General features: G+C 36.5%; 1 protein-coding gene across 2 annotated transcripts in view; it reads left to right on the top strand.

Moving 5' to 3' along the window:
• Window positions 1-26,130, top strand: part of LOC142349582 (uncharacterized) — a 140,591-nt gene that overhangs the window by 112,184 nt on the left and 2,277 nt on the right. The window contains exons 19-28 of one of the 2 annotated variants that reach the window (XM_075401243.1): window positions 1,905-1,916; window positions 2,604-2,696; window positions 3,432-3,583; window positions 9,081-9,170; window positions 11,955-12,306; window positions 13,137-13,270; window positions 13,588-13,949; window positions 17,440-17,791; window positions 18,269-18,450; window positions 24,980-25,260. In XM_075401243.1, coding sequence (XP_075257358.1) covers window positions 1,905-1,916; window positions 2,604-2,696; window positions 3,432-3,583; window positions 9,081-9,170; window positions 11,955-12,306; window positions 13,137-13,270; window positions 13,588-13,949; window positions 17,440-17,791; window positions 18,269-18,450; window positions 24,980-25,260 — 2,010 coding nt within the window. The remainder of the gene's footprint in view (window positions 1-1,904; window positions 1,917-2,603; window positions 2,697-3,431; window positions 3,584-9,080; window positions 9,171-11,954; window positions 12,307-13,136; window positions 13,271-13,587; window positions 13,950-17,439; window positions 17,792-18,268; window positions 18,451-24,979; window positions 25,261-26,130) is intronic. The other variant, XM_075401244.1, reaches the window with a different exon arrangement.

Raw genomic sequence — 26,130 nt, 5'->3', positions numbered from 1 at the left:
GGTTAAATATTGCGTAGGTTTAAAAAAATGGGTGAAATGAGTTCATGTTACATCATAAAAGATGAAGATTATAAAAATTTTTGTTGACATCCATGTGAAATAAATGGACGGTTAGCACTACCCTAATTGGAACTTCAAAAAAACTGCTATTTCACTTTTTATTCCGCTCAAAAAGGTTGTTCAATAGTGCATTAAGGTCAGAAAAAGTCGCACTGCCACCTTTTAAATATGCCTTAGTAGTTCATACTGCCGTGTTACTTCATAAACCTTTCGACTGAATTTTTAAGATCTTGTTCTGTATTGATCGGAAGACTCCTGATTAAAAGCAAACGGAAGACTTTGTTGTCACTCTACGGTTTAAACTGGTACTAACTTGGTTAAACTTTACCCTGTTATTTTTTACAGTTGACATTTCGAAGCTATAGTTCTGAAAGCGTTATCGCTCGCATAAGAGAAAATGGAAATGGCTCCGATTAAATTTTGCGGGGTTTTACAGTGAAAGCGTTTTTCCATGCTTTATCTATTTATAGACGATTTTTTCCTTTATTTTTATTTGCATTTCCTGGTTTATCATTTGCTAAAACTGTGACTAAGAAAAACTGAATTTGACTAATAAGAACATAGGAAGCGTTATAATCTTTGGAACACAAGAGAATAATTTTGCTTCTTTTTTGTTCTTATTTTGCGCCTCTATTTAGCAATTTAATTGGTGTAGTATCTGACAATATTAAAGAGCTGTTGACAAAGGATTTGCGAATGCGATCAGATTTCCTAAAGCAATTATTGTAACGAATTTGCTTTTGTAAATCAGCCTTCCGCAACGTGCAAAGTGAGGTAAGAAATTCAGAGATTCTGTTGTTTAAGTTATAATATGAACATTTAACATATTAACATTATCCATTAGCATTATTAAAAACTTGCTGAAATAACTCCCGAATTGGGTTTATTATTTCTGAGACTTACTATAAATACCTAATGCAACTCCCTGTCACCCCCCCCCCCCCCACACACACACACACCTCACTTCAAGCCCGCATCTCAAAGAGGCTTCCTGCCTTCCCATTGATAGCAATCAACCCCCCCCCCCCCCGTGTTCAGAATGGGAAGTTGTTTTTTGATAAATAGCAGTAAAGTAGCCTGTTGACGTGTCCCAATTACTTTGGAAGTATTAGCCAAGTTGAACTAGTGGTAAATGTCCGCTGTGATGGAGGAATGCGACTTTTACTGAGATAAGTTGGTGCTATAAATTCCCAAACTCAAATTATTGAATGCGAATTTTCCGATTACGCTCTAAATCAACTTTTTTTTCTAATTGATGTAATCCAATGCAAGTTGACGTCTCTTTTCAAAACCGATGTGATCGCATTTCTTATTTACACTTTCAATATTAAAGAGTTAAATGAATTGGTAGATGAATGTTGATACAAACTCAATAGTTAGGCCGGTATTCAACTCCACTCAACAAATCGATTATTGAAACCAAATAGTTTAATCACATATTTTTGTACCCTCAAACTGAATGTTTGGGTTTTTGTTTGGTTGGATTTAGTCTTGTTTTGTAATTTGAAATTGTTATTCCCTGCTGGCTGTCACTGACTTCATATTATTCCATTAAATCACCTCAACTTTTTGCTCTGCAAAATAATTTTGAATAAAATTTTCTCTCAATTCAGAATGAACTCGTTGTTTAATTATTAGTTATCTATTTTTACAAATTTTATTATCTCGTTTTGTCGTTGAATAGAATTTTGTGGGCTGCTTCACAGTATATTTGAACTCCCTAAGAGAAATTGCGAATATAAAAAATTAACTGTTTGTACGCGTCTATAACTAAATTTGCTGATTATATTTGGGTTTATACAGACCAGTATTAATGAAAATTTTTTGATTTGTTTTATTTTTAGCAAGGAGGAAGGGTTAGATTGCTTTGCTTTGCTGCAAAAATGAAAATATCATCAGCTGCTTAGTTCTGAAAATTGAATTTATCGCTGATTCTATTATCAAATTTTATTCATTGATGCAGATTTCAGTTTAATGAAAGGGTAGCATTTGATTGTATTGAATTTAATGAACTAATGATACAACAGTTTTTAAATGCATAATGATTTTCAACTTGTATTTGTAGAGAATTCAACCGTCAGTCAAGCTATACACGAAAAACTCTTCAATTTGTTTGATTGATATCGGAAAACGCTTGATTGTATTTCACAATCAATTACGGAATTGAAAATATTTTAGACGAAATTATGTTATCCGTGGGTTATTGCTCTTTTAAAAGTGATTGCAAAGTGGCTATAATTAATGATCAATACTGTTCATTTTTGATGAGGCATAATTAAAATTTATATATTGACGTTAGTTATATTTTGTAATTTTAGTTTATCATACTTTAGGCCAAATTGGACATCATCCTTAATTATCCATTAATTGGTTGTATTGGTTACTGAAACTGTTAGAATTGAAAATGAAACTGCGAAGTAGAAGTTTATTCACCACCCCGACTACTGCTGTCAACAGTGAAAGTATTGAAATGGTGTTGCAGTGCACCTGTTATTCATCATTGTGTCATTGCAGCTGTGATATTGACTGTGCTGTTATTTTAGTGTCCTCTCCTAGCTACCAAATGTGCCAAAAGTGTCATACTAGAACAATTGTCGCTCCCGATGGAGGTGACATCAAAATCATCATCTGCAACAGTTAGTTCTACTTCAAAACTTGGACAAAAACAATTCAAGTTAAAACGACGCTTGAAGATTGTCAATAAATATTTGTGCTGGAGGTCAGCGGACCCCTCACCAATCAGAATTTTTTGCACCATAAAAGTTTCTCTAGCCTATGCCCCCTCCTAAACTGTTTGCCTCGCCAGTCGTTCGAGAAAAATTCACCTGGCGTTAGTCGGTTTATGTTTTGTAACAGTTTTTGGGGTAAGACTAAAAAATTAAATTAAATTTAGACGTAGAAGTGAAATTAGATAGTTGAGGTAGATCGAAATGACGTCAGAATTAGAGATCGGCCAGTTTGTCAAACTGGAGAGACAGTTGAGATGACTTGAAGTTGATCATTTGCATTTGTTAGTCTCAATTCTCTATTTTGAGAAAAAAAAGTCGAAAAATTGAATGATTGTCTTCATACACGTACCCGGGCCAGTTTCGCAAGATCAGAACCTATGAACCATCCCCCCATATTTTCAGTGATTATACCTCAATGGGGAGAGTAGTTTTTAAAGGGACTATAGTGTGAAGGACCCGAAATTGCTACCAACTGTCAGTACATACCGGCTTTTATTAGTCTAAGACTAGTTTACCGATTAATATTGGAACGAGTGTATTAGTCACGAATCGTGGAACGCGTAATCACCGAAAGAGTTAAAGAAAACGCGAGTAATTGATAGAGGCAAATTAGGTGAGACATATACGAGTGTGTTGATTTAGAGTGTGCTTCGCCGGTTGTGAGACCCAAGAAAGTGTCAGCACAACAAGAGTTCAACATGATTTGTAAGACTTTCCCTAAAGACAGACTGGAAAAGGTTGTCCTCAAAGATGCGAAAGAGGTCAACAGGTTCACACAGTTTCTCAACACCAACGTAAGTACAAAATCACAGTGTAGAGATTGATTACAATTTAGAGAATTGATCCACATATTTTTAACACGAGTTGTTTTATGCGTGTAAAAGTTGTCTTCCTGATTTTTTTTTGGAAAGCAATTCCCACGACATTTACTTTTGTGACTGCAACAACGATGTGCTCGATGTCAGCTGTTTTTCCTCCAGACATCGTCCAACCCTTCCCTCCCCTCCCCTCCCTAATCGCTTGACCCCCTCCCTAGTCGCTTGACACCCGCCACCGTCATTTGAGAGCAATTTGCCCGAATTTAGTTGGTTATGTTTTAATTTTAAATCTGTCAAGAGGGTTTTTAATTGCTCTCAAACAAAGTTTGTAGCAATTTTATTAGTCATGCTGGTCTTTTTTATGCGATTTTTCACTTGACCGATTTTTCGTCTGACCCATTTGACTTTTCGTCCTTGAGAACGGGATAAACAGGTAGTGCCCAGCGGATATTAGGTTTCAATGTTTTGTCATCTTTTAGCTTTCTCGACCCTCAAGAGCCAAGGAACCTCCTCTAGGGTTTGATAATAGATTATTGCATAGTTTCTATATGTATGAGAATGTTTTCAAGATTTTAATAACACGAATTTTTTGAAAAAATTTTGCAATTATGAATACTTAGCGAGTTTTTTTTGAATATTTTTGATTTTTTATTTTTTCCAGCACCAGGGGCCGAGGGACCTCATTTGAAGTTTTATTAATAGCCGCCCTCATCTTCTCAGCCGGCTATTATAGCGCTCCTATTTTTTTTACAATTCAAAGAATTTGAATTGTATTGGGGCGCTGTCTTTTTTTTTAAGATCTGTTCACACATTTTCATGATTTTTGAAGTCAAATTGGAGTAGTGATTTTGGTCACGCCGAAACAGGAAATAGAGCGAAAAAGCGAGTGGTTTTGCGGCGTGATTTTTTTTGCTCCAATTTTAAAGTAGAGTGAGAATACGGTGTTTGAACAAAAATGCGCTTTATCGGTAATGATTTTTTGTTCACATGCGGCAATTTCACTTTGATTTTTAGTGTTTTTTCAATTTTTTGGATCGGATTTTTTCTAAATGGTTTTTTCAATCCATTCATAGTCCGTTCTAGGTCTAGTATTCTGTTTAGTCAATGAAAATTCTTTGAATTGTACGTCAAGACTTGTCCTGCTATGTTTTTTTTACTTCGTCGAATAAAAAAATGTTTCGCTTTACCTCATTTTGCCGCCTTTTCAACATTTTGCGTGAAATCTTTTTGACTTCTCTAGGCTAGTTTCTCTCTTCTCTCATTCTGCTAAAAGTGATTTTGAACATCAGTTGCTCAGCAAAGCAATTCAAAATGAACAGTCAATATAAAAAATTGAAGTCAGAAATAGAAACGGGATTAACCCATAAAGCCCAATTTTAGATGCCCGCTATTTGAACGTCGGTCCTATAAGTATTAGTTACCTCTCTCTAATGCTGATTGTTATTGATAGTAGCCCCTGTAGCCTCTCTCTAAGAAACAGAAGTACGTTATGTTTAACTACGAAATGCCATCAAAATAAATCGGACTTAAAAAATGTTTTTGTACGAAAATCTTTTTTTTTCAATATCTTCTGTTATTTCAATCCCAGTCATGCTTATTGGAATCAACGGCGGCTATTTTCCGGCAATCTGCCGGGTATCTTAATAAGCTGCTGCACAGTTTCTAGAGTTAATAATGGGATGGTTATCATTATTTTAATGACTCGCGTTTAACAATTATCCTAAAATTATTATGTTCCAAGTTTATGGATCTTTGAGATAGTGTAAATTTTTAAGGCTTGAAATAGGGATTCTGGATAGTCACCTGTGACAATGAAATGGTTCTGTAGATATTATTGTCACGAATTTTAGAAAGATTATGTTAAAATTTGCAAATGTTTAAAAAAAATTGTTGTATTTTTTGTCCTTTTTTGAGTTAAACGATCTTTACTGGGCAACAAAACTTTTTAACTCTTGCAGATGGGTTACCTGATACGACAATTCCAGAAGTACAAAATGGATGTTAAAATTTTCTTCAATGCGATATGTCAAAAACTTTTCTTTTGAATTTTGCACTTTCAGTTTTTTTCTACATGGTTTAATTACTAACAAGGCTGGAAAACAAGAAGTTGCAGAGTCGAATCTGATCATGGAAAACATTCCTAGCTCTCTCTCTCTCTCTTTCTCGCTCTCTCTCTCTCTCTCTCTCTCTCTGTCGGTTGGGGTTTTTTCCTTCTCTTTCTCGTTCACGTTTGTTTTCTTGCACACTCTTTCTCTCTCTCTTTCCTCAACTCTTTTGTTGATGCCGCACGTTAGCTTCTGTTATGTGGCGTGATGTCACCATCTATTACCCTCAACTCTTGCCTCTTCAATTAAGCAAAGGCTAGCCTCACTAAACCGTGGGTACCTAAGGACGAAGCCAACCGCTCGCCGGTCTTTTAGAGCATTTCGCCCGACGTTAGTCGGTTATGTTTGAGGATTTGTTTCTGTTTGTACCAGACAATATTGTCGATTTTTTAGACGCTAGCGAACTATATATCAGAGTGCAATTCAAAGACGTTTGAGACAATTAGCTCAAAGCACAGGGCACATGCGCCTATTGCTGAGCTGGATTAACGGAGGGAGCCTTCGCTATGTTCTAACTTGATTAAGCTCAATTTTTGCATCCTCAAGACATAGATGACATTTACTTGGGGAACCATTTATTTATTTTGAAACGTACGAAAGATAAGCCCCTAGATTGGCTTATTGTCAGTTGAATTGAATGTGACGAATCTCTGATTCACCGAATCTTATCCTCCATTTATCTCATATTAAATGTATATTTGATATGACTTGAAATTAATACAAGCGGTCTGTTTCATTTTTAACTAATTATAGCGCAGTATTCTATGATCTTTTGAGAGATGAAAAAACTTAGATTTAGTTAATAGGAGAGATGAAATTTCTGAACAGTTGTCTCCGAGCAGATAGTTTTGTTTTGAGAACTCTAATTTAAGGGAATTGTAGACTTTAGAACCCATATCCGCTGGCTAAAACATTATACATGGTTCACCCACATTTTATATGGTATCATAATTTTCTATAGGTTACCTGTGGTTTACATTTTTTATCACTGCTAAGCATAACATTTTCGTTTTTCTTCTTTTTTTGCTCGTCGATCCCTCCAGTAGAAAACAAACCACGAGACAAAATTTTGTTACTTTTTACGCGACATTTTACGTGAAATGTTTTTTAACTTGGCTAGCCTAGTCTCATTCTGCTCAAAGTGCTTTTAAACAGCAGTTGGTCAGCAAAGCAATCTAAAATGAACATAATTGGTATCAAAAAACGGAATTAAAAATAGCCCAATTTTAGTATCCTTGAAGCCCAATTTTAGGTGCCAACTACTTGACGTTTGTAATCACATAATGTTGGTGAACCGAGCTGAGCTTCGGTTTCAGACAGCTTTCATGGGTTCTCAAAATAAAACGATTTGATCGGAGACAACTGTTTATTATGTAGCAATTCTCCCTCTTTTATTAAATTTTTATTTTCATCTGTCTCCAGAGTTTATAGAATACTGCCTTATATTTGTTTAAAAAGAAAATACACTGCAAAGTAAAAAATCCAACTAACTATTAGAAAATCTCTAACGCCTAAGGTTTTAATTAGGGAGATTTGTCCTGAGTTTGGAATGGATCTTTGCTTTAGTGTTCCTCTAGTTCATACAATGTAATTAAACTGCTTTAGGTGCTTTTTATAATTGTAAAAAAAAATCTTTAGCAAAATTTGAAGATATTTTTGAAAAAAGAAGTCTGCTGAGCTATTTATTTACTCTTTACTCCTGCATTAGCTTTTTTTGAAATGTCTGAATAAGTTTAAATTCGAAAATGTGAACTGACGCGACTTGAACGAGAAAAACTGAAAAAAAAATAATTGTAGCAGTCTTGCTGATGCTTTATTTTAGCAGCAAATTATTGGTCTAATGCGGGATGGTACATATATAGATGCTTTCTGATCAATATGAGAAATTTTAAAATTTTTTGTGGCGTTTAAATCAGTTTTTACGAAGACAACATATCTGAGCATGTGAATTCTACATTAGAGGACAAGTTAAGCTGTTCTTTTGCGATGAACTCAATTTGAAAGGGCAAAGACTTTAAAATGGTATCCGACAGTGCCATGTAACTGAATAAAATAGCATCAATTTTTTCGGTTTTTTCATGCATAACTTTTTTAAAATCCATTTACACGTGAACAAAATTTCCCGTGAACAAAATTGATGTGAATAAACCAGTGCCTTTTTTTCAATAATAATAGTCTGCATAGCCAAATATGAGGTGGGATTAGCCGTTACAATGTTTACATGTGATCATAATTATATAAGATAGTAATAATCCTACGATGGGATAATTTGTTCCCTTGTTCGTGTACTGCAGATCTCCGTCTTCTTAAGAGAATGCATTGAAATTGTCGCGGCTTTCTGCTAATTATTTAAGTTTTGCAGTTTTTTTTAAATTTTGATAATTTTTATCGTATAAAAGCACTAAATCCCTCGGGGCTTCGTGTAATGACTTTTTTGCAGCGTTTCATGCTCTTAGTTGTCTGAATTATAATTATGCGCTACCATCAATGTTTCATCTTTTGATCATTGAAACTGAATTTTTATAGAGAACAAATTGCAGAGGTTATGAGAGCAAATATAGAAATGCAACAAAACGATTAAGTTTTGATTTTTTGGTGTTTAGCATTGTTTTATTTTTATCACTGAATAGAGCTTAATGGTGAGAGCATCTGTTGTTGAAAGAACAGTTGACGATTGCTTTGTCTATTTTGACATATTATACTGACTCTATTCTATCTGCTCTGCTCAAATGATCTGAATATGATATGACAGTTTGCGAGATCATAGAGGACATTTTGTATTCTTCGTTATTGCTGATATTAGCTGCGAATTCAGTGGAAATTAGGTACCCTCTTTCACTAAAAATTCATCAGTAGGTTTTTTTTACAGACTTTTGTACTGAGAAATTATAGTTTAAGTTAAATAGAAACGGACTATTGAAATAAAATCTAGTTATAAAGCTAGATTTAAGTTTCAAGCTTTTTAAATAGTAATTGCGTCACGTTTTTCGCTTTTTGATGACCTTGTTGCTTTCTTTGTCACTGTTTTTTCTTTAGTCAAATTATATTGATCGAAATGTCCAATGATAATTTGCAAGAGTTTAAATCCAGTTGACTTTGCTTTTAACTGTTTCAGTTATTGTTCTTAAGGTTCTAATGAGCTGCCGAAACAGTCATTTTTGCGAAAAAGCCAGTCCTTTGTCAGTGTTCTCTTTGTAAATTCATTTGTTCAGATACTTTAACCTCATCTAAGTATTACTGGAAAATTTTCAGTCTTTTCTGCGCTTTTTAAAGTATCTACTTATAATCAAACTATACAATTTATTATTCTATGGTTGACTAGAGAATCAAGAGTAGACTAGAGTTATTTCATATTTTTGTTATTTCAGATGAAACTGCTGAGTTCGAACAGCTCTAACGACTTGATGAGGACCTTGACTGCTCTCAAAACGGAACTTCTCATGCAGTGTGGGCAACAGGTAAAAACAAAAGCTGATCAACTTTATTCAAAACTTTTCTCCTGTGCTTTGTGTATCGTGTTTGTGTATCGTTGTTTTATATATAGTTTTTGCAAAAATTTGCAAGTCGTGTTTACAAATTGTGCCTTAATTTGCAAATGTTTTGACATCATTTTTGCAAAATGTGCCTATAGCGAACCTTTGTAGTGGTTTGATTAAAGAGCGTCTATCAATTCGGTTAAATTAGAGATAATTTGAGCGATATTTGATTTTCGCCTGCACCAACCAATTAAAGAGAAAAGGAAAATGTGAAGCAAAGTAATGTAGGAAGGGCAAAAAATGGAGGAAATTTGATAAAAAATAATTGTAAGCATTAATTGTTTTATAAAGCCCATAAATGATTCGTAGCCTTAGCATGATAAAGCAGCACAAATTTGATATATATTTTCGTTGATTTCATCTACTCTCTTGAAGTCAATTTTAAAACAATTTTGTGACCTGAAACAATTTTATATTTTACAATTATTAATTGCTCTAGAAGGAAGTTTGAAGCAATTCTTATAAACGCGTTCTTTTTGATGCATTATTTTGGCTTGACTGCTTTCTTTCAGAACATTTTGATTACGACTCGAAGAGAATTGGTTTTCTTAAGTTTTTTTACCGGAAATACTTTTCGTTCAGACGGCGTTTTGACTTAAAAGCGAAAGAGAGTAAAATTGCTGTGTGAACTAACTTTTTTCTGAGCGACAGAAGTTTTTTGATCATGCGCTTCCATCAGTGAATGACCTTTCGACTTTGAACATTGTTTTTTGTCAGAATGCCGCTTATAGATAACCATTTTAGCCGTTTTTTCGTTCAATTAGCCCAGTTTTATCGCTTATAGCTTAGTTTTTTCTAGATATGATTTTAAATAGAAGCTGCATTAAAATGTGAACCTCTGAAATTGACACGAAAGTGTTTTTCAGAGTCTATTAATGCGTCTAAATGAGCACATATTTCCTTATTTTTTAATTTGTTTTTGACTTTTTTTGAATTAATTTCTTCACTTTTGGACCTTAAATCGGTTTTTTGTTTATAAATTATCAAAAATTAGAGCATATGGCGATTTAGTTTTGATATTTCATGCATTAAATGCCTCTTTATAACGTGGGTCTTTTGTCTTTTAGAATTGTGCACTTCCTTGCCCGATTTTGGCAGTTTTTTCACAAATTTTTTGGATTGAATTAATAGAAAGTCTTTTTGTTCAAGGTCAGGGGTCCTAATTATTTTTTACTAATAATTAAATGATTTTGTGGCGTTCAGTATTTGAAAAACTGCAAAAAAATTTCATAAATGCATATTGAAATTTTTTTGACAATTTCATTGCTAAATGTTTTATTGTTTCCAATCGTTTAACTATGTCTCTACATTATAATCTACGCAGGAAGATAGCTTTCAAATTTTGTGTTTAATAAGGTAATGTAATTGTTCTTCTACTTCATTTTTTTTATTTTGAATTCATCTTCGATTTTTTCTGGCAAAATTTTTGTTCTTTGACTTTTGTTTTCTCTGCATTGATGCCTTCAGAATAGAGCTAATAGCTATTTGATGGGCCAGTTTTTTTGGAGGATATGACTTCGAGTCGTTTCCGGAATTGTTCCGGCTTTGTTTTTTTTCACTTCTTGAGTGATCTTTTCACGCTTGACTTTTTGATTTTTTCGAGTGTTTTGAATTGTGAGCATTCTGAAATTGTCTGTTGCTAAAATAAATCCGCTTGTGAGCGATGACTGAGTATAACGCGTATAGCGTACATGTTAATGTCTCCAAATCTCAGCTGAGGGCGCAGGTTCGAACGCCACCCGAGTCAAAAGTTTTTTCACCATAAAAGTTTTATATATGCCTCTTTCTGATTTGTTTGTATCGTCTCGAGAGCATAAGTTGATCGAGAGCATTTCGTCCGACGTTAATCGGTTTATGTTTATTTTATAAATTTCATTATAAGTTATGGTAACTTTAATTATTAGTAGCTTACAATTTTCTATAGAATTTTTTGCAATGTTTGAATAAACATTGCAAAAAAATTCAAATATTGCAAATCGGAAACTCAATTGATCTCTAAATTGCGCAGGCGGTATCTAGGCTACACCTCCGCTAATTTAAATTGTCCTGCCTGACACCGAAAATGAGTCTTCCACTCTAAAACTTAAGTTTAGTTTAATTTGATTTGAAAGATTTGAGAAAACGTAATAGATTTGAGAAGTGTAATAGAGGTCACTAATAAAAAAGGCTTTGCGGAGTGAAATTTCACAAGTGACATTTTAATCGCTGAAATGCTAATTGTCCAAAACGAAAGCGATAACTGGGTAGAAGTTGGCTATGAGCGACGCATTGGTCAATTCAACCTTCTTTCTCTGGACCCCCCTCTACTATTGGTCTCATTGTTATTTTTGCTGATCGGAAGAGATTAGAGAGTGACAAATTCGCTGTTTGAGTGTACCTTACTGATAAATTTGGCTCAAGTGGGTTCTTTTATGACGTAAACACTGTCTGGAGATGTAAATTATGATGCAAATTGGGTGATGAAATCTCTATTGGGGCGACAAGATTTACGCTAATTTACTTCTTAATCAATGATGTTACCTTAAGCAGTTATTGAATTGATACTTAATGTTCAGCCAAGGTCTTATTATATAAGGTAATTTCACATACAAATTGAGTTAATTTTTGTAGCGGATATCCATTAAACTGTCTGTTTATTGTCAAAACTGTTTTAAAATTTTGATTTTGTTTTGTAATTGGCTTCTTAATTTGTGCTTTAATTTTCAGACTTCCTTCCGACCCCTCAAATTTTTCCAAGTCATCAAAATGTTCATGGACAATTACGATCGGGTCGCTAAAAACAAACCCAAAGATTCCAACATTGTATTGCCGGATCCAAACCATCCAGTTCTAGACAAGCCGTTTCTGGTTCGATCCTTCGGCAGCATTCTCACCCACTTCATGAACAACCAGAAACTGGTGGTGATCAAAGAGGGCGAAAGACCCTGGAGGGTGAACAGACGCTCGACTGTCAAGTTACGCGAGATCCAAGGACACCAGTTGGAAGAGAAAAGACGATCGCCGTTGATCAACTGTTTGTGTGGAAAGCGGAAAAATCAAGATTTCGTACAATGTGTTGGTTAGTTTCAACACGTTTTTCATGATTAATTGCTGTCGAGAGTGAGCTAATTATTGTAAACATGTGTGTCTTTTTTATGCAAATTCTTGCTTGACCGTTTTTGCGCTTTTGTTCTAGAATATTCTTCTTGAGTGACTTTTTCATACTTTAGTTCTTCATTTTTGAGTGATCTAAGTTGCCCTCAATCTGTTCTACTTTTCGGAGCTGCACCCCTCTAAATCAAATAGCCCCGGCCTGTCGTTCGAGTGTAATTCGTCCGACGTTAGTATGTTTGTTTTCATGGTAGCTTGATTCATCGTAAGATTTAATGTCACCATGCTTGAACCTGTTATTAGATATCGCAGGTTCTATTTCTCAGATGCTAATTGCGGTAATATTTATTATATCGGTTCGATGTGATTCTTTAGTGATAAAACATCTGAAATGTCTTGGCGATGTTTCCTATCAAAACTTAAATATCATCATTATCGCGCATCAAATTATTTTCACAAAACTTAGAAACAGAATTTATAAGGGTTACTTAGATACATATATTGTACAGAAACATTAAAAGTTAATGGCTATTCTGTGAAACATTGATAGTTAATTAGCAGTTAATTAGCTCCGCTCTATCTCTTAACCCCTAAACAAATCTTCTGTTTTTTTGTCTACGATTTATTCAAACATACCATTGATTGTTTAACTTCGACATGGCTTTTTGCACTTTAAAAGAGCTGAAACGATCATTTTGCTTGTCATTTTATTTTAAAGATTTTCTAAAATTATAAATAGATCTCTGCTTTGTAATCGTGGAAGTTTTGAAATGATCATAAAAGGCTTCCTTTGTGTAGTGTGCAAATGTGCAATCCACAAAATGTGTGAGCACCTGTTGGTCCAGTGTCCGGGTGTGCTGAAGGGGGACTACCCTCCACACAAGTTCATCAGGGTTCCTCTCGAGACATTGTACAATCAGAACAACAAACAGGTAATCAACAAAAGATTTCTCCGCTTTCTACTTTCTCTGTTATTCAGTATTCTCAAACAAACTTGACGGTCATTTCGCTCACGCTGGTCTGTTTTCTTGGAGTGCTGTGTTGGATGGGTTATTAAATTCACCTAGATTTTCACTATTCCGTTTCAATGTTAATTTTCATGGCGACCTCAATCGAACTTTAATGCAAAGGTGGTAAAATATGTCCTTGAAAAGTTGAAAAAAATCCTGATCGGTATACATTCCCTTTATTTCCCTTATCTGCAACTAAACCGATAAACAGCTGCAATCTTTATAACCGTGTACTTCAGGTTCCAGGAAAACTGTGTGACCTCTTAGCTTACATTGAGGACCATGGACTGAACCTGCAAGGTATCTACAGAACAAACGGATCTCAAATGGAGAAGAAACGTCTCATCAACCTTCTTGAATCAGAGGACTACGCAAAGGAGAAACTGGAAGACTTCGATGTGAAAACTACAGCTGATGTAGTCAAGTTGTTCTTCCGATCTCTCCCCAATTGTTTGTTCACGAATGAGAAGTATAAGATGTTGATGATGGCATTGGACTTGGAGACGAGAGAGGAACAAACAAACCGAGTGTTTCAGCATTTGAAGACATTGCCTCCGGCTAATAGTGATACCTTACAGGCGTTGATTGTACACCTTCTCAAGTGAGTTGTGATTTTTAATTTGAAACACTCACGTGCAAGTTTTAAGGTGCGAGATCTCTGCAGCGCCGGTTTTACGATGGCAGATTTTCCTAAACACAGTCAGATTTCAAATTTGCAAGTTTGTGTTTCAAGCAGGGATAGACTCTGCAGAAGTAGCCTCGAAATTCTGACATATCTCGAAACGCTGCGCGTTTATTGATTAATACCAATTTTTAACCTAAGCACACGGTAACCTATGCACACGGTAGAGTCACGTAACGTATGCGAGAATAGTCAGATTTTGAACTTCAGTATTGGAAGTTGTGACCATACGATGTAGTTTGAAATTGTAGCTTTAACTCTCAGAAGGCAGTTTAAAACCTGAAATATTCCGATAAGGATCCAAACTTTGACATCGAGTTGATTGAGTGAAGAGCTATTAGATAAACTTGATAGATGAACTCTGAAAAGATAATGCATATTATATTTGCCAGAGGACAATTTTGCGGTACTATTCTTACTTATTAATTGCTCTTGAACGAAGTTCATAGCAATTATTGTAAACGTGTGTGTCTTTTTTATGCGTGATCTAAAATTCTCTCTCAATCACAATTTCAAGCAGTTGAACTCAATTGGCGGCAATTTAATACTTAAAGTCAAATGAAAAGTGCCCCGAAACTGGTGCCATTTTTCACTTCAAATTTTAATAGTAGTATATAATAACCTCTAATGTGGTTATTTGAAGCTCACTATTGCGCTTAGTCCTATTTAGGCTCCCCCTCCTCCTCCTCCTCCCCCCCCCCCCGAGTGAAGCAGGCTGCAATTGATTAGAGCTCCCACTAGTTGTTCGAGAGCAATTCTTCCGACGTTTAGTCGGTTATGTTTTTGGTGACGAGAATTTCAGTCTCTGATCTTGATATTATTGCGATCTTTTAAATTTTATAAAAGTCTTGGGTAAATGTACTGACATCTAGCATAGTTTTAATTGCTCTCAAACGAACTTTGTAGCGATTATGTTAGTCCTGCTGCTCTTTTTAATGATAATTTTTGTAGCACCAACTTTTTGTCTGCTAGTTTTTTTTTCAAAACGGGATAAACATGTAAAACCACGAGAGAACTAAGTCGCTGAGCAGTTCGCCTTGAGCCTTATGGCTTGCTAGTCTTTAAGTATTCGATTTAGCAAAAATGTTTCGAGGAGACGGTTTGATGGTGTAAAGGGCGGTTCTTAAATCTTTAAGGTTTGACCTCTGAGTTACCCCCCCCCCCGCACCCGCCCGCCCTCAATACTACCCCGCCCGCCCTCCTCCACTTGGAGATTTGGACCCCAATCTCGTCTAGCCCTCTCAACTCTACCCACCCCACCCCCCCCCCCCCCCCCACTTACTCAATCCCCCCCCCCCCAGATACATGAATTAATTTTGTGGTTGGTGGTTCTTAAGATTTTGTCGCTCCCCACTCACCCCCTCTCTCCACTCGTCTCGTCCACCTTCCTCTACCTCATTCGCCCGTTACCCTGAAAGCTCGAACCCCGTCCCCCTTCCACTGAGCACGCCTACCCATTCCGGTCACGCACCCGTCATCCTCTCAAGAGGTTTTTTATATAGGTGCTCTCCTTTTTCATACATAGCAAAGAATTTTCAATTGTTTTGGGGCGCTGTCTTTTTTAAGATCTGTTCACACATTTTGATGATTTTATGACGCTGAAATAGGAAGCGGAGAAAAATCGAGTGGTTTTGCCGCGTACAATTTTTCGACATTATTTTAAAAATAGAGTTAGAAAACCTTGTTTGTCGATTTGAGTATTTTTCAAGATTTTTTATTGTTTTTTTTTGCTAAATGCTTTTCGGAATCGATTCCTAGTCGTTAATTTGTGTAATTTTCTTTGTAGCAATGAAAATTCTTTGAACTGTAGTTCAGGAATTGTTCCGTTGTTTTTACAATTCAAAGAATTTGTATTGCTTTGTGCTGCTGTCTTTTTTAACAATATGTTCTCACGCCTTTTCATGATCTGTTAAGTCAAATTGGAGAAGTGATTTAGTTCCAGTGGAAACAGGAGAATTTTGGGACGAGCGAAAAATCGAGTGGTTTTGCGGCTTGAATTTGCTCTCTCAAATTTCAAAGTACAGTGAGAAAACGGTGTTTGAACATAAATTCGCTTTTTTGTGGTTTTTTCGGTTGTGGTTTTTTGATTTTGATTTTTGCAATTTTTTTCAGGTTTTTTATAAGATTTTTTTCTTAGTGCTTTTCCCAATCCATTTATTGTTCATATAGCTGTTGTCTTATTTCTCTGAATTGTGTCAGGACTTATCCTGCTATGTTTCTTTGAGTCGTTCTACCTTTCGATCAGTTTTTTGTTTTACGTAAGTCACGACTTTTTGGTTTGATTTTTGATCTCACTCACTGTTTCTGTTGAATAGATTCATTTTAACGCATTTACTCAATGATTTGCGCAGTATAGTGAATACGGTCAAGGTCAGAGGAGCAAAATCAAAAGAAACGGGATAAACCGATAAAGCCCGGTCATTAAGCCATTGTGCATTTGATTATCAGTGTTCAATTGCGATTCCTAGCTTAGTATTAAGTTGAATAGTCCCTAATTTAGAAGGTGAATTTAGAGTAGTTGAGGTAAGCATTTGTATGGAACTGCACTTCAAATTAGAACACTTTTTGACACTTGAGAGAAAGCTGGCAATTTGTTTTTTTTTCTATTACTTTTTCTGTTACAATCTTGATAGGCGTCAAGTTGGTATACGGCGGATAGTTTTGAGAAATCTGCCGGCTACGTTTTAGACTGTCATCGATGTCATTTTACTTAATTTCTGAATGGGTCAAATAAATCTATCTGGTGGAGCAAAGATCTGAGAGTCATAATTAGCAAAACTCAAGGCATCCTTTCGACTTTGAGTTTGATCTTTGAACTTCGTTTGGTTGCATGAACCAATAGTGGAAAGTGGAGAGTTTGGCTTGAGGTCAGAACGTGAGAACAAATTGTAAGCTAAAACAGATCTAAGGGGATGAATCTAATTAATAGGATGTGAGGTCACAATTGACAGCTGTAATTGTTAAAGCTGATCAAGATCTAACTATGAGTGTGTTGAACTGTGCTAAAGAGCTTGAATAATGTTCAGTAAAAATTGACCTAAGTATGCGAAGAGTACGTAATTCTAAGACAAAATCTCCAAAATTTATATCGATTTTGACGATGAAGGGAAAGTTACTACGGATAGGATATATATCCCTCATTTAGTTTTGATAGATCAGATCGCTACGCAACCTGCGATTCCGCAATTGAAAGCTGGAGTTCTTGTAACGAAGCGTATTAAAAGACTTTTGATATTCTCAATTTTTGAAAATCTGGATTGCTGTTTTTAAATAACTTCCACAAGTCTTTTGAATAATCTTCTTAAGTTCCTCAATTCTCCTAAAAGAATATCATGCCCGGACAAAACAGTCCCAGACCCAAGAATATAAATGTTCACAAGTAATCAGAACGTCAAAATTTTGTTTCTAGAGTGAACGAAAATAGTGCCGTGAACAGAATGGAAATCGAAAACATTGCAACTGTGTTTGTGGAAAACTTGATCTTCTCAAATGACCCTCCAGGAACCATGACCTGTGGCGACATGTTGAGTGCCACCAAGAAACGGTCAGAAATTCTCATCTTGATCTTGGAGAAAATCTCGCGTCGAGTCGAGACGACATTGAAGATCTTTGAAGAACTCGATAATTGTCAGGCCGAGATTGATGCTAAATTGGCAATGATTGGCGGCAACGATATACAAGGAGAAACAAAACCTAATGTGGCTGTTATCCTTGATCTACAGTCGGCGATGTCGGGATTTGAGGAAATGCGAAGACTTTCGGTGGGTTGAAATTAGTATTGGGATATTTTTTCGTTTGAGCAATTCACGCCCCCCCCAAATTGTATAATCTCGTGGGGGGGGGGGGGGGGCAATTACACAGAACAGACAAGCAATTCAATTACTTAGAAATCTAAGAGAAAAATGGACATGCCTTATAATATGAATTTTGCTCAACTTTGTCAATTAGTTTGTACTTAACTCACAGAGACGCAGGTGTCAGGGCCTTTAGTCCCTAGGGGTGACTCATATTTAAGTTTGACATATACTTGACATAAAACCTGCTCTCACCATCCTTTAAACGTTTCAAATGTACTTTATACCAGGGATGGTTTCAATTTTCAGCCAATGTCAACCGATGTCTTTTTCAGCCATATGTTTGCGTGGTTGCTCTCTATATTGAACACCTTAACATCACAATTACTTCGAAGGAAAAAGAAGATTCGCAATGCTATCCATTAGCAACGGTTGTGTTTTTAGAGAGGTGAGAGTGCGACAACGGAGAATAACAACGAGCCCTTATCGCAAGCTGAAAAAGAACTGTTGGCCAGTCTGACTGAGAAGAGTGACATTGAAGGAGGGAGGGGAGGCAGTGTATCTCTATTAGAACACGATGACCCAACTGTACTCCAACAACAGAGCAAAGTCATCACTAAAATAAGGTACACTCAATCCGGTCTGACCGATTTTTTGTGGCGGTTCTCCATTTAACTTTTCGTCCTCAAAAACGAGACAAACGGGTAATTCCCAGAGGGCATTAAGTTCTCTTAGAGCCGTACGCCTTACCAATCTCTTAAAGCACGCACGTGCAAGTTTTACAATGCCGAAAGTCGCGAGTGCCAGAAGTTGAAATGCCAGAAGTTCCTACATACTTAGCCAGAAGTTGAAATGCCAGAAGTTCCTATATACTTAGCCAGAAGTTGAAATTTTTGAAAATTGACTCCAAAAAATCGCGTTCTTTATTTAAAATTACTTGTAAAATTGCCACTGCTTGTTTTTTCCGTTTTTGCCACTGCTTGTTGGTGCTTACAATTCTGTCCCCTAACAGGATTTTGATTTTGGATTTCTCATTATGTAATGTTAATTGTGCTGTTACTGGTCTATAGGAGGATGAGAGTACTGATGGGTGGGGGGGGGGGGGGGCTTGCAAAAACGGAAAAAATTCCTGGGGGATGGAGAAACGGAAAAAAATCCCTTGTATGAATTGACAAAGGTATTTGTCGACTAGGTCAAGACTCATTTGTCGGCGAAAATCATATCCATTGATATCCCAAAAAGTTCTGGGTCTTCTTTTCTTAACTTGAATCCATCGTTTCCAGATTGTCCAACCATCGAATCTTCTCACATGTTGTTTTTGCAAGAATGGAATCATCATCGGTCATTATTTTTCAGGGACAATTGGCTCTTTTTTATATCAAACAGAAAATTCAAAGAACAGCGAAATTGAGAAATTGTTTTGTTCCTATAGTGCTTTGGAAAGAAAGCCATTTGTCTGCGAAAGTGATTCTCCTTTTCATCAATCGGAAGAAAATTCCTATTTTGATTGTTTAATCGGTTAAAATCACTTCCGCAAAGCTTCCGACTGAACTTGCACAGTGCTTTTTTAAAATTGTTACGTGACTCTGCAGAAGTCACTTCGAAGTTTTGACATTATATCTCGAACCGCTTCGCGGTTCTCGATAAACGCCAGAAGTTCTCAGTGACTTCAAGCAGAGTCACGTAACCATTACTTAGAATGCGATTCAGCAAAACTTTCGGTGAGACTATTGAATGGTGTTTTCGCTTGACCGATTTTCTGTCTCACGCTTTTGACTTTCCGTCCTCAAAAACGGGATAAACAGTTAGCGCCCAGCGGGCATTAAGTGGTCTTAGAGCCTTTCAGCTCTGTTTCAGCTCAAACTGTTTTGGAGACTTATACTTATGGTGTGATGGGCGGTTCTGAGAGGTTGAAGACACCCCCACTTTTGACCGCCACAAACCCCCCACTGCGCTGTTGCCCCCCTCTCCCACTGTTGCCACCTCCCTCCTCATCAACTCCTGGTGCCCCCTCCCGTGGCTACTGACGAACAACCGATCGCTAAAGACACGCAATTTTTTACTAATTGTAGCTGCGAAGCTGTAAGCTGAGCTAGGCTATATTGCGGTGCTCTTGGTTTTTTTTTGTTTCGTCGCCTGACGCTCTTTTTTCGTTTTACATTCGTTCACACAGCAAAGCTGAAATTGTCAAATTTTCTGCGCTGTTGCCCCCCCCCCTCTCCCACTGTTGCCCCCTCCCTCCTCATCAACTCCCGGTGCCCCCCTCCCGTGGCTACTGACGAACAACTGATCGCTAAAAACACGCAATTTTTTTTACTAATTATAGCTGCGAAGCTGTAAGCTGAGCGAAGCTATATTGCCGTGCTCTTGGTTTTTTTTGTTTCGTCGCCTGACGCTCTTTTTTCGTTTTACATTCGTTCACACATCAAAGCTGAAAATGTCAAATTTTCTGCGCTGTTGCCCCCTCTCCCACTTTTGCCCCCTCCCTCCTCATCAACTCCGGGTTCCCCCCTCCCGTGGCTACTGACGAACAACCGATCGCTAAAAACATGCAATTTCTTTTTAATTGTAGCTGCGAAGCTGTAAGCTGAGCGAAGCTATATTGCGGTGCTCTTGGTTTTTGTTGTTTTGTCGCCTGACGCTTTTTTCGTTTTACATTCGTTCACACAGCAAAGCTGAAAATGTCAAATTTTCTGAATGACTTCTACCTCTCAATATCGGCATTTGCGCGCGTGACGTCATTTCTCACTCGCTTTAGCACAGGTTTTTAGGTTATTTTTGTGATTAGATTTTGAGCATACGTGACTTACCTCACTCAATAAAATGACTCTTGCACTTTAAAACTTAAGTTTAATTTGAATTTGTTTAAGGTAAAAGGAACTCTTTTGTGCAGTAAAGGTCCCTAATAAGAGGCTTCTGCGGGATGAATGTTAACAACCTTTATTAATTTATTGTTGAATAATTTTAACCTTTTTTAGCGGAGTCGATTTTTTTTTCAATTTTGATCTGTCTCTGTTTTTATCTCTATTATACGACACGCAGGTCTATTCTTTCGCAGCTATTCCGGTAATCTGCCGGCTGTGTTTGTTTTTTCGGTGAAGCAATTTTGACTGAATTGAGTGTGTGGCATCATTGTTTACTTGTATCACATCAGGATCTCTTAAGGTCTGCTATTTGCTGCGTTTGCGCGCGTGACGTCATTTCTCACTCTCTTTAGCAAAAGTTTTTTGCGGGATTAGATTTTGATCACAAGTGACTTACCTCACTCAATAAAATGACTTTTGCACTTTAAAAGTTAAGTTTAATTTGAATTAGTTTATGGTCAAACGAACTCATATGTGCAGTAAAGGTCCCTAATAAAGGGCTTCTGTGGAATGAATTTTAACAAATTGTATTAATTTATCGCTGAGTGTTCTTTACCAAGTTTTTTGAGTGGCGTCGATTTTTTTCAATTTAGATCTATATCTGTTTCTATCTCTATTATGTGGCACGCAGGTCTATTCTTTCGCAGCTATTCCAGCAATCTGCCGGCTATGTTTTTCAAAAGCTTTTTGAAAATTTCTGAGCTTTTTGACTTTCAGCCCTAGGTGTCAAGGAACCTCCTGTAGGGTCTTATATTAGGTTACTGCATAGTTTCTAGTGGTAGTCGAATGGTTTCAACATTTTAACATCACGAATTTTAGCATTTCTTTTGAGAAAACTTGCAAATTTTTCAGTCTTTTTGACATTTATTTTTATTATTCACGTCTTTCCAGACGCAGAGGCCGAAAACGTCCTTAGGAGTTTGATGATAAGTTACTGAAAAAAGTTTTTTGCCATGGAGTAGCTGTCAGTTTTTTAATATGACAAATTTTGGCAATTTTTTTAGAAAACTTTATTGTCATTTTTCAGTTTTTTCAGCCTAACAGAAAATCTCCATTAGGTGTTAATAAGAAGTTACTGGAAAGTGTTTTTTGGGCCATGGATTAGTTTTCAATATTTATTATCACAATATTTAGCAGTTTTTTATGCAACTTGAATTTTTTCGTAATCTTTCAGGTTTTTTCGGCCTCAACAGCCACACAGCCTCCTCTTTTGAATCTTTTAGATGTAATGGATTGTTTTTCAAGATTTTAATATCAGCAGTTTTTAAAAAAATATTTGCAATTTTTTCAAGTTTTTGAATCTTTTTTGAATTTTTCATTTTTTACCGGCACCAGGGTCCTAGAACCTCCTCCAAGGTATGATGATAAGCTGTCGCTTAGTTTTTAGAGTTCATGGAATAATTATCAATATTTTAATGACTCCAGCTTTATCAATGGTTTGATAATTTTTTTTTCAAATTTTCAGAAAATTTTTATCATCTTCCAAGTTTATGGATCTTTATGAGCCAATGAAACTTTTTGAAGCTTGAAATCGGAATGCAGGATAGTGTCATGAGACATTGAAACGGTTTTGAAGATTTTAATATCTTGATTTTTAGCAAGATTTTGTTAAAATTTGCAATTGTTTTCAAAGTTTTTGAATATTTTTGTCCCTTTCTGAGTACTGACGATCGATCATTACTGGCCAACGAAGCTTTTCAAGTCTTGCAGATGGGTTTCCTGACATAAATCCAGAGATAAAAGTTAGTTTTGAACTTTTTCACTGCAAAATCTGGTAGCTACTTTTTTTAAATTTTGCAATATTTTGCAAGCTTTTTAAATATCAGTTTTTTATTTGATTTATTTACTAACAAGGCTCGAAAACTAAAAGTCACAGAGTTGAATCAAGCTAAATGTAGCCTCACTAGACCGTGGCTAGCTACTGAAGAAGTCAACCGCTCGCCGATCGTTTGAAAGCAATTCGCCCGACGTTAGTCGGTTATGTTTTTTACTTATTGTGGGAAGGACGGTTCTGAGAGATTTACCCCCCCCCCACTGTTGCCACCCCCATCAGCCTCCCCCATGATGCAACCCCCCTCCCCGCTGCGCTCACTTAACGCTTCTTCAATTAAGCTTAAGCTAGCCTCACTAAACGTGCGTAGCTACTGACGAAGCCAACCGCTCGTCGGTCGTTTTAGAGCAATTCGCCCGACGCTAGTCGGTTGTTTAATAGCCGCACAGTGATAGCTGTGGCTATTATTGGCCTTCTCTTGGTTTTTTTATTTCGTCGTCATGATTTTTGTTACGACCATATGACGTCACAGCCACTTTTTGTTCAGTCGTTCATGCAATTTCAACTGAATTGCATGCGTGACGTCATTTTTCGCTCTTATTGGAGCGAGTTTTTTTGATCATTCGCGTGATTAAGTTTTTGGTCACACTTGACTTACCTAACTCTCAAAAATGACTTCCTCACTTTTTTTTGAAATTGACTTTTATTTACTTTAATTCAAAGAGATAAAGTGAAATGGGTATGTGTCACTATAAATGAAGGCTATTTGAGATCAGCTAATAGAGGCAGCAATAACTTATACTGATTTTTAATCAAAATATAACAGATGAGCCTTCAATGAAAAAAAATTTTTTTGGTCTCTCTTTTTTACTGTTTTTGACTGTTTTGGTTTCTCTGTTTTACTGTTTTGACTGCTGATCTACGAATCTGTTGAGGCTATTTTCTGGCAATCTGCCAGCTATGTTTTTTAATTGCGCTCAATTAAATTTTTTAGCAAATATTTGGATGCTTTTCAAGTTGAATCAAGCGTTTTAAACCTCTCTTAGTTTTCACCTAACTGTTATACAAAGAGCATTAATTGCTCTGTTTTGTTGTTATATTAATCCGGTGGTCTTTTTTAACGCGATTTTCCGCTTGAACGATTTTTCATCTGAACCATTGATTTTACGTCCTCAAAAACGGGATAAACAAATAATGCTCGCAGGGCATTAAATGGCCGAGAAGCTCTCTTAGAGCCTCGCGCCTTACTGGTCTCTAAGTATGCAATTCACCGAAACTGTTTTGAGGAAACAATGTCAAGGAGTGAAGGACGATCCTTAGTCTTCGATTTTTAACCCAACCCTGTCACCCCCACCCTAAACACCCCGCCCACCCTTCTCCAACCCGGTGATTCAGACCACCTCTCGGCAAGTTCTCCCATAACCGTACCTCCCATCACTTAACCTCCACCCCAATCCCCTCACACCTATTGCATCCCTAAGTCCCAGCTGGCTACTACCAAAACCCACTGCTCGCCAATCGTTTGAGAGAAATTTGCCCGACGTTTTAACCCTCTCTTGGTATCTACTTAACCGTTTTATTCATGTTTCATTCTAGTCTTAAACAATCATAATTTGAAACTGGTAGCTTATTCGCTGATTTTGACGATTTTCTAAAGGTCTTGCCAATTGGTTTAACTTTTAAAAGCTTCATGACAAGCTTACTCTACTCCTCTATAATATTATCAGATCACAGCAGTTAAAGGTTCTGCATTTTCGATGTGGTACAATGAATCAAAAGAAACCTGATAAGCCAATAAGACCCGAATGCTAAGACAATGTTTAAAGACGGTGTGTTAGGTTATAAAAGTGTCTTAGATTTTACTGCTTTGTCATTTTTAAGCTATTTCTACTTCGATTTAGAGGCTAAACTCTCCACGGGCGCACAAATGTTTTTGAATTTCTGCTCTTCGAATCGAGCTTTAGCGTAATATCTTACGTTCATACTCGATGTTTTTACGATCACTTTTTCGACTTTTGATGTCACACTGAAATGTCAAATTGAAGTAATTATTTGGGTCATGTAGAAACAATAACGGGGCGAAAAAGCGAGTAGTTAGGGTGTGAGATCTTTCCAAGTTATGGAGTTTCTAGAGTGAGTTTTTTTCACGCCGCGATTCAATTTTCAGGTTTTTTTGTTTTGCTATCGGATTTTCTATTGCAGATATATTTTAAGGCCATTTCTATGTTATTCGGGGGCTAATTTTTGTATTTGTTATTTTCGAGTTGTAGCTATTGTTTGGAAAGATGTTAACACACTAATCAAGTAAAAACAATTTAGAGTTTCTTTCTGTCCTATTAGTCTTCATTGGGTTTCTCTAAATACGATTCCTTTTACTCGCTGTTCTACTATGTTTGCCTTTGCTAGTTGTTTGTTGATTTGATGATAATAACTCAAATAAATGTAACTACTTATTTTGAGGTTTTTCTCATAAGCTACGTGTGAAAAAGCTGGAACAAGTTAACATCTCAAGGTTTTCAGGGAAAAGCTGTTGCAAAACATGACTCGACTTGACTACGACGAAACAGAAATCTACCGAAACATGGGAGACGATGACAACGAAGACGGCTTCTACCTCCACTCGTGTAGCGACAAAACCCAGTCATTAATGATTGTCGACAAACGCAAATCTACTCGAAAGCGAACCTCACATCATACAAGCAGACGAGACAGTTCCGACAACCAACTTTCAGACAATTCGGAACCTTTGAGCGGTTCTGTGAGCAGCGATTCCAGCGACATTGCCGAGGAATATTCATACAGTATGTTCGCACGTTCTAATTATGACCATGAATCCTACTTAAGGTATCAAAAAATGTTCGGATCGGCAGCCGAGGACTATAGTCCGAACCTAAGATCCCAATTCGGGTTTTTTTGCATGCCTAGTCACTTGAACTCTAACCAGACAGATCATTTTAGACGTGTGTTGAGAGCCTGTTTAAACTCAATGGTCGGTCTGGTTAAAGGCAATCGAATGAACAGACGCCAAACTGTATTCTAATCATTTTGTAAAATAGCTAACTTTTTCCTCGTTCAAAACCTGAACGAGAAAAAAATTGTTTGTCCTCAAAACCTGCTGCTGCGATTTCAAAAGGTGCTCATTAAACTACGTCACTTAAATTCCAAGATTTATTTTTTGTTTATTTACACCCTTAATTGTAAATTTCGGCATACTTAATGTGTATATAATTAAGCAGTTTAGGGCGTGTTTCCTTTCCCCAGTAAAAATGACCCCGAATAATATTCTTTTTTTTTGCAACTCCATATTGTTATGTAATAATTGTTATAGCTACCCTAGAAGCTATATAACCTATAGTGTGTCCCACAATTTTGATTAAAGCGAACGTTCGGAGATCAAAGTTAACATTTAAAATATGTAAAACCATGAAGCGAACGTAAAAGGAAAAAGCGCTGGCATTCAAATGGCCACATTGATGTCCAATTGCATGTTTTTGCATTTTTTCGAACGTTCGATTACGTCAAATTTATGGGAGGGCTATATTAGCAATGAAAAAAAACATGAATTAAGTTTAGGTTGTTCACGCGGGCTACTGAAAATAAAAAATTTGTTCATGAAGGGGAAATGAAACAGATTCCTTTAGTTGATCTATTTGTGGATTATTAATTGCTCT

Source organism: Convolutriloba macropyga, chromosome 11, assembly GCF_964194025.1.
Source record: "Convolutriloba macropyga chromosome 11, txConMacr16.3, whole genome shotgun sequence".
NCBI classification, from domain to species: domain Eukaryota; kingdom Metazoa; phylum Xenacoelomorpha; order Acoela; family Convolutidae; genus Convolutriloba; species Convolutriloba macropyga.
Note: the sequence above shows the minus strand (reverse complement) of the source record. Positions and strands in the feature narration are given on the sequence as shown.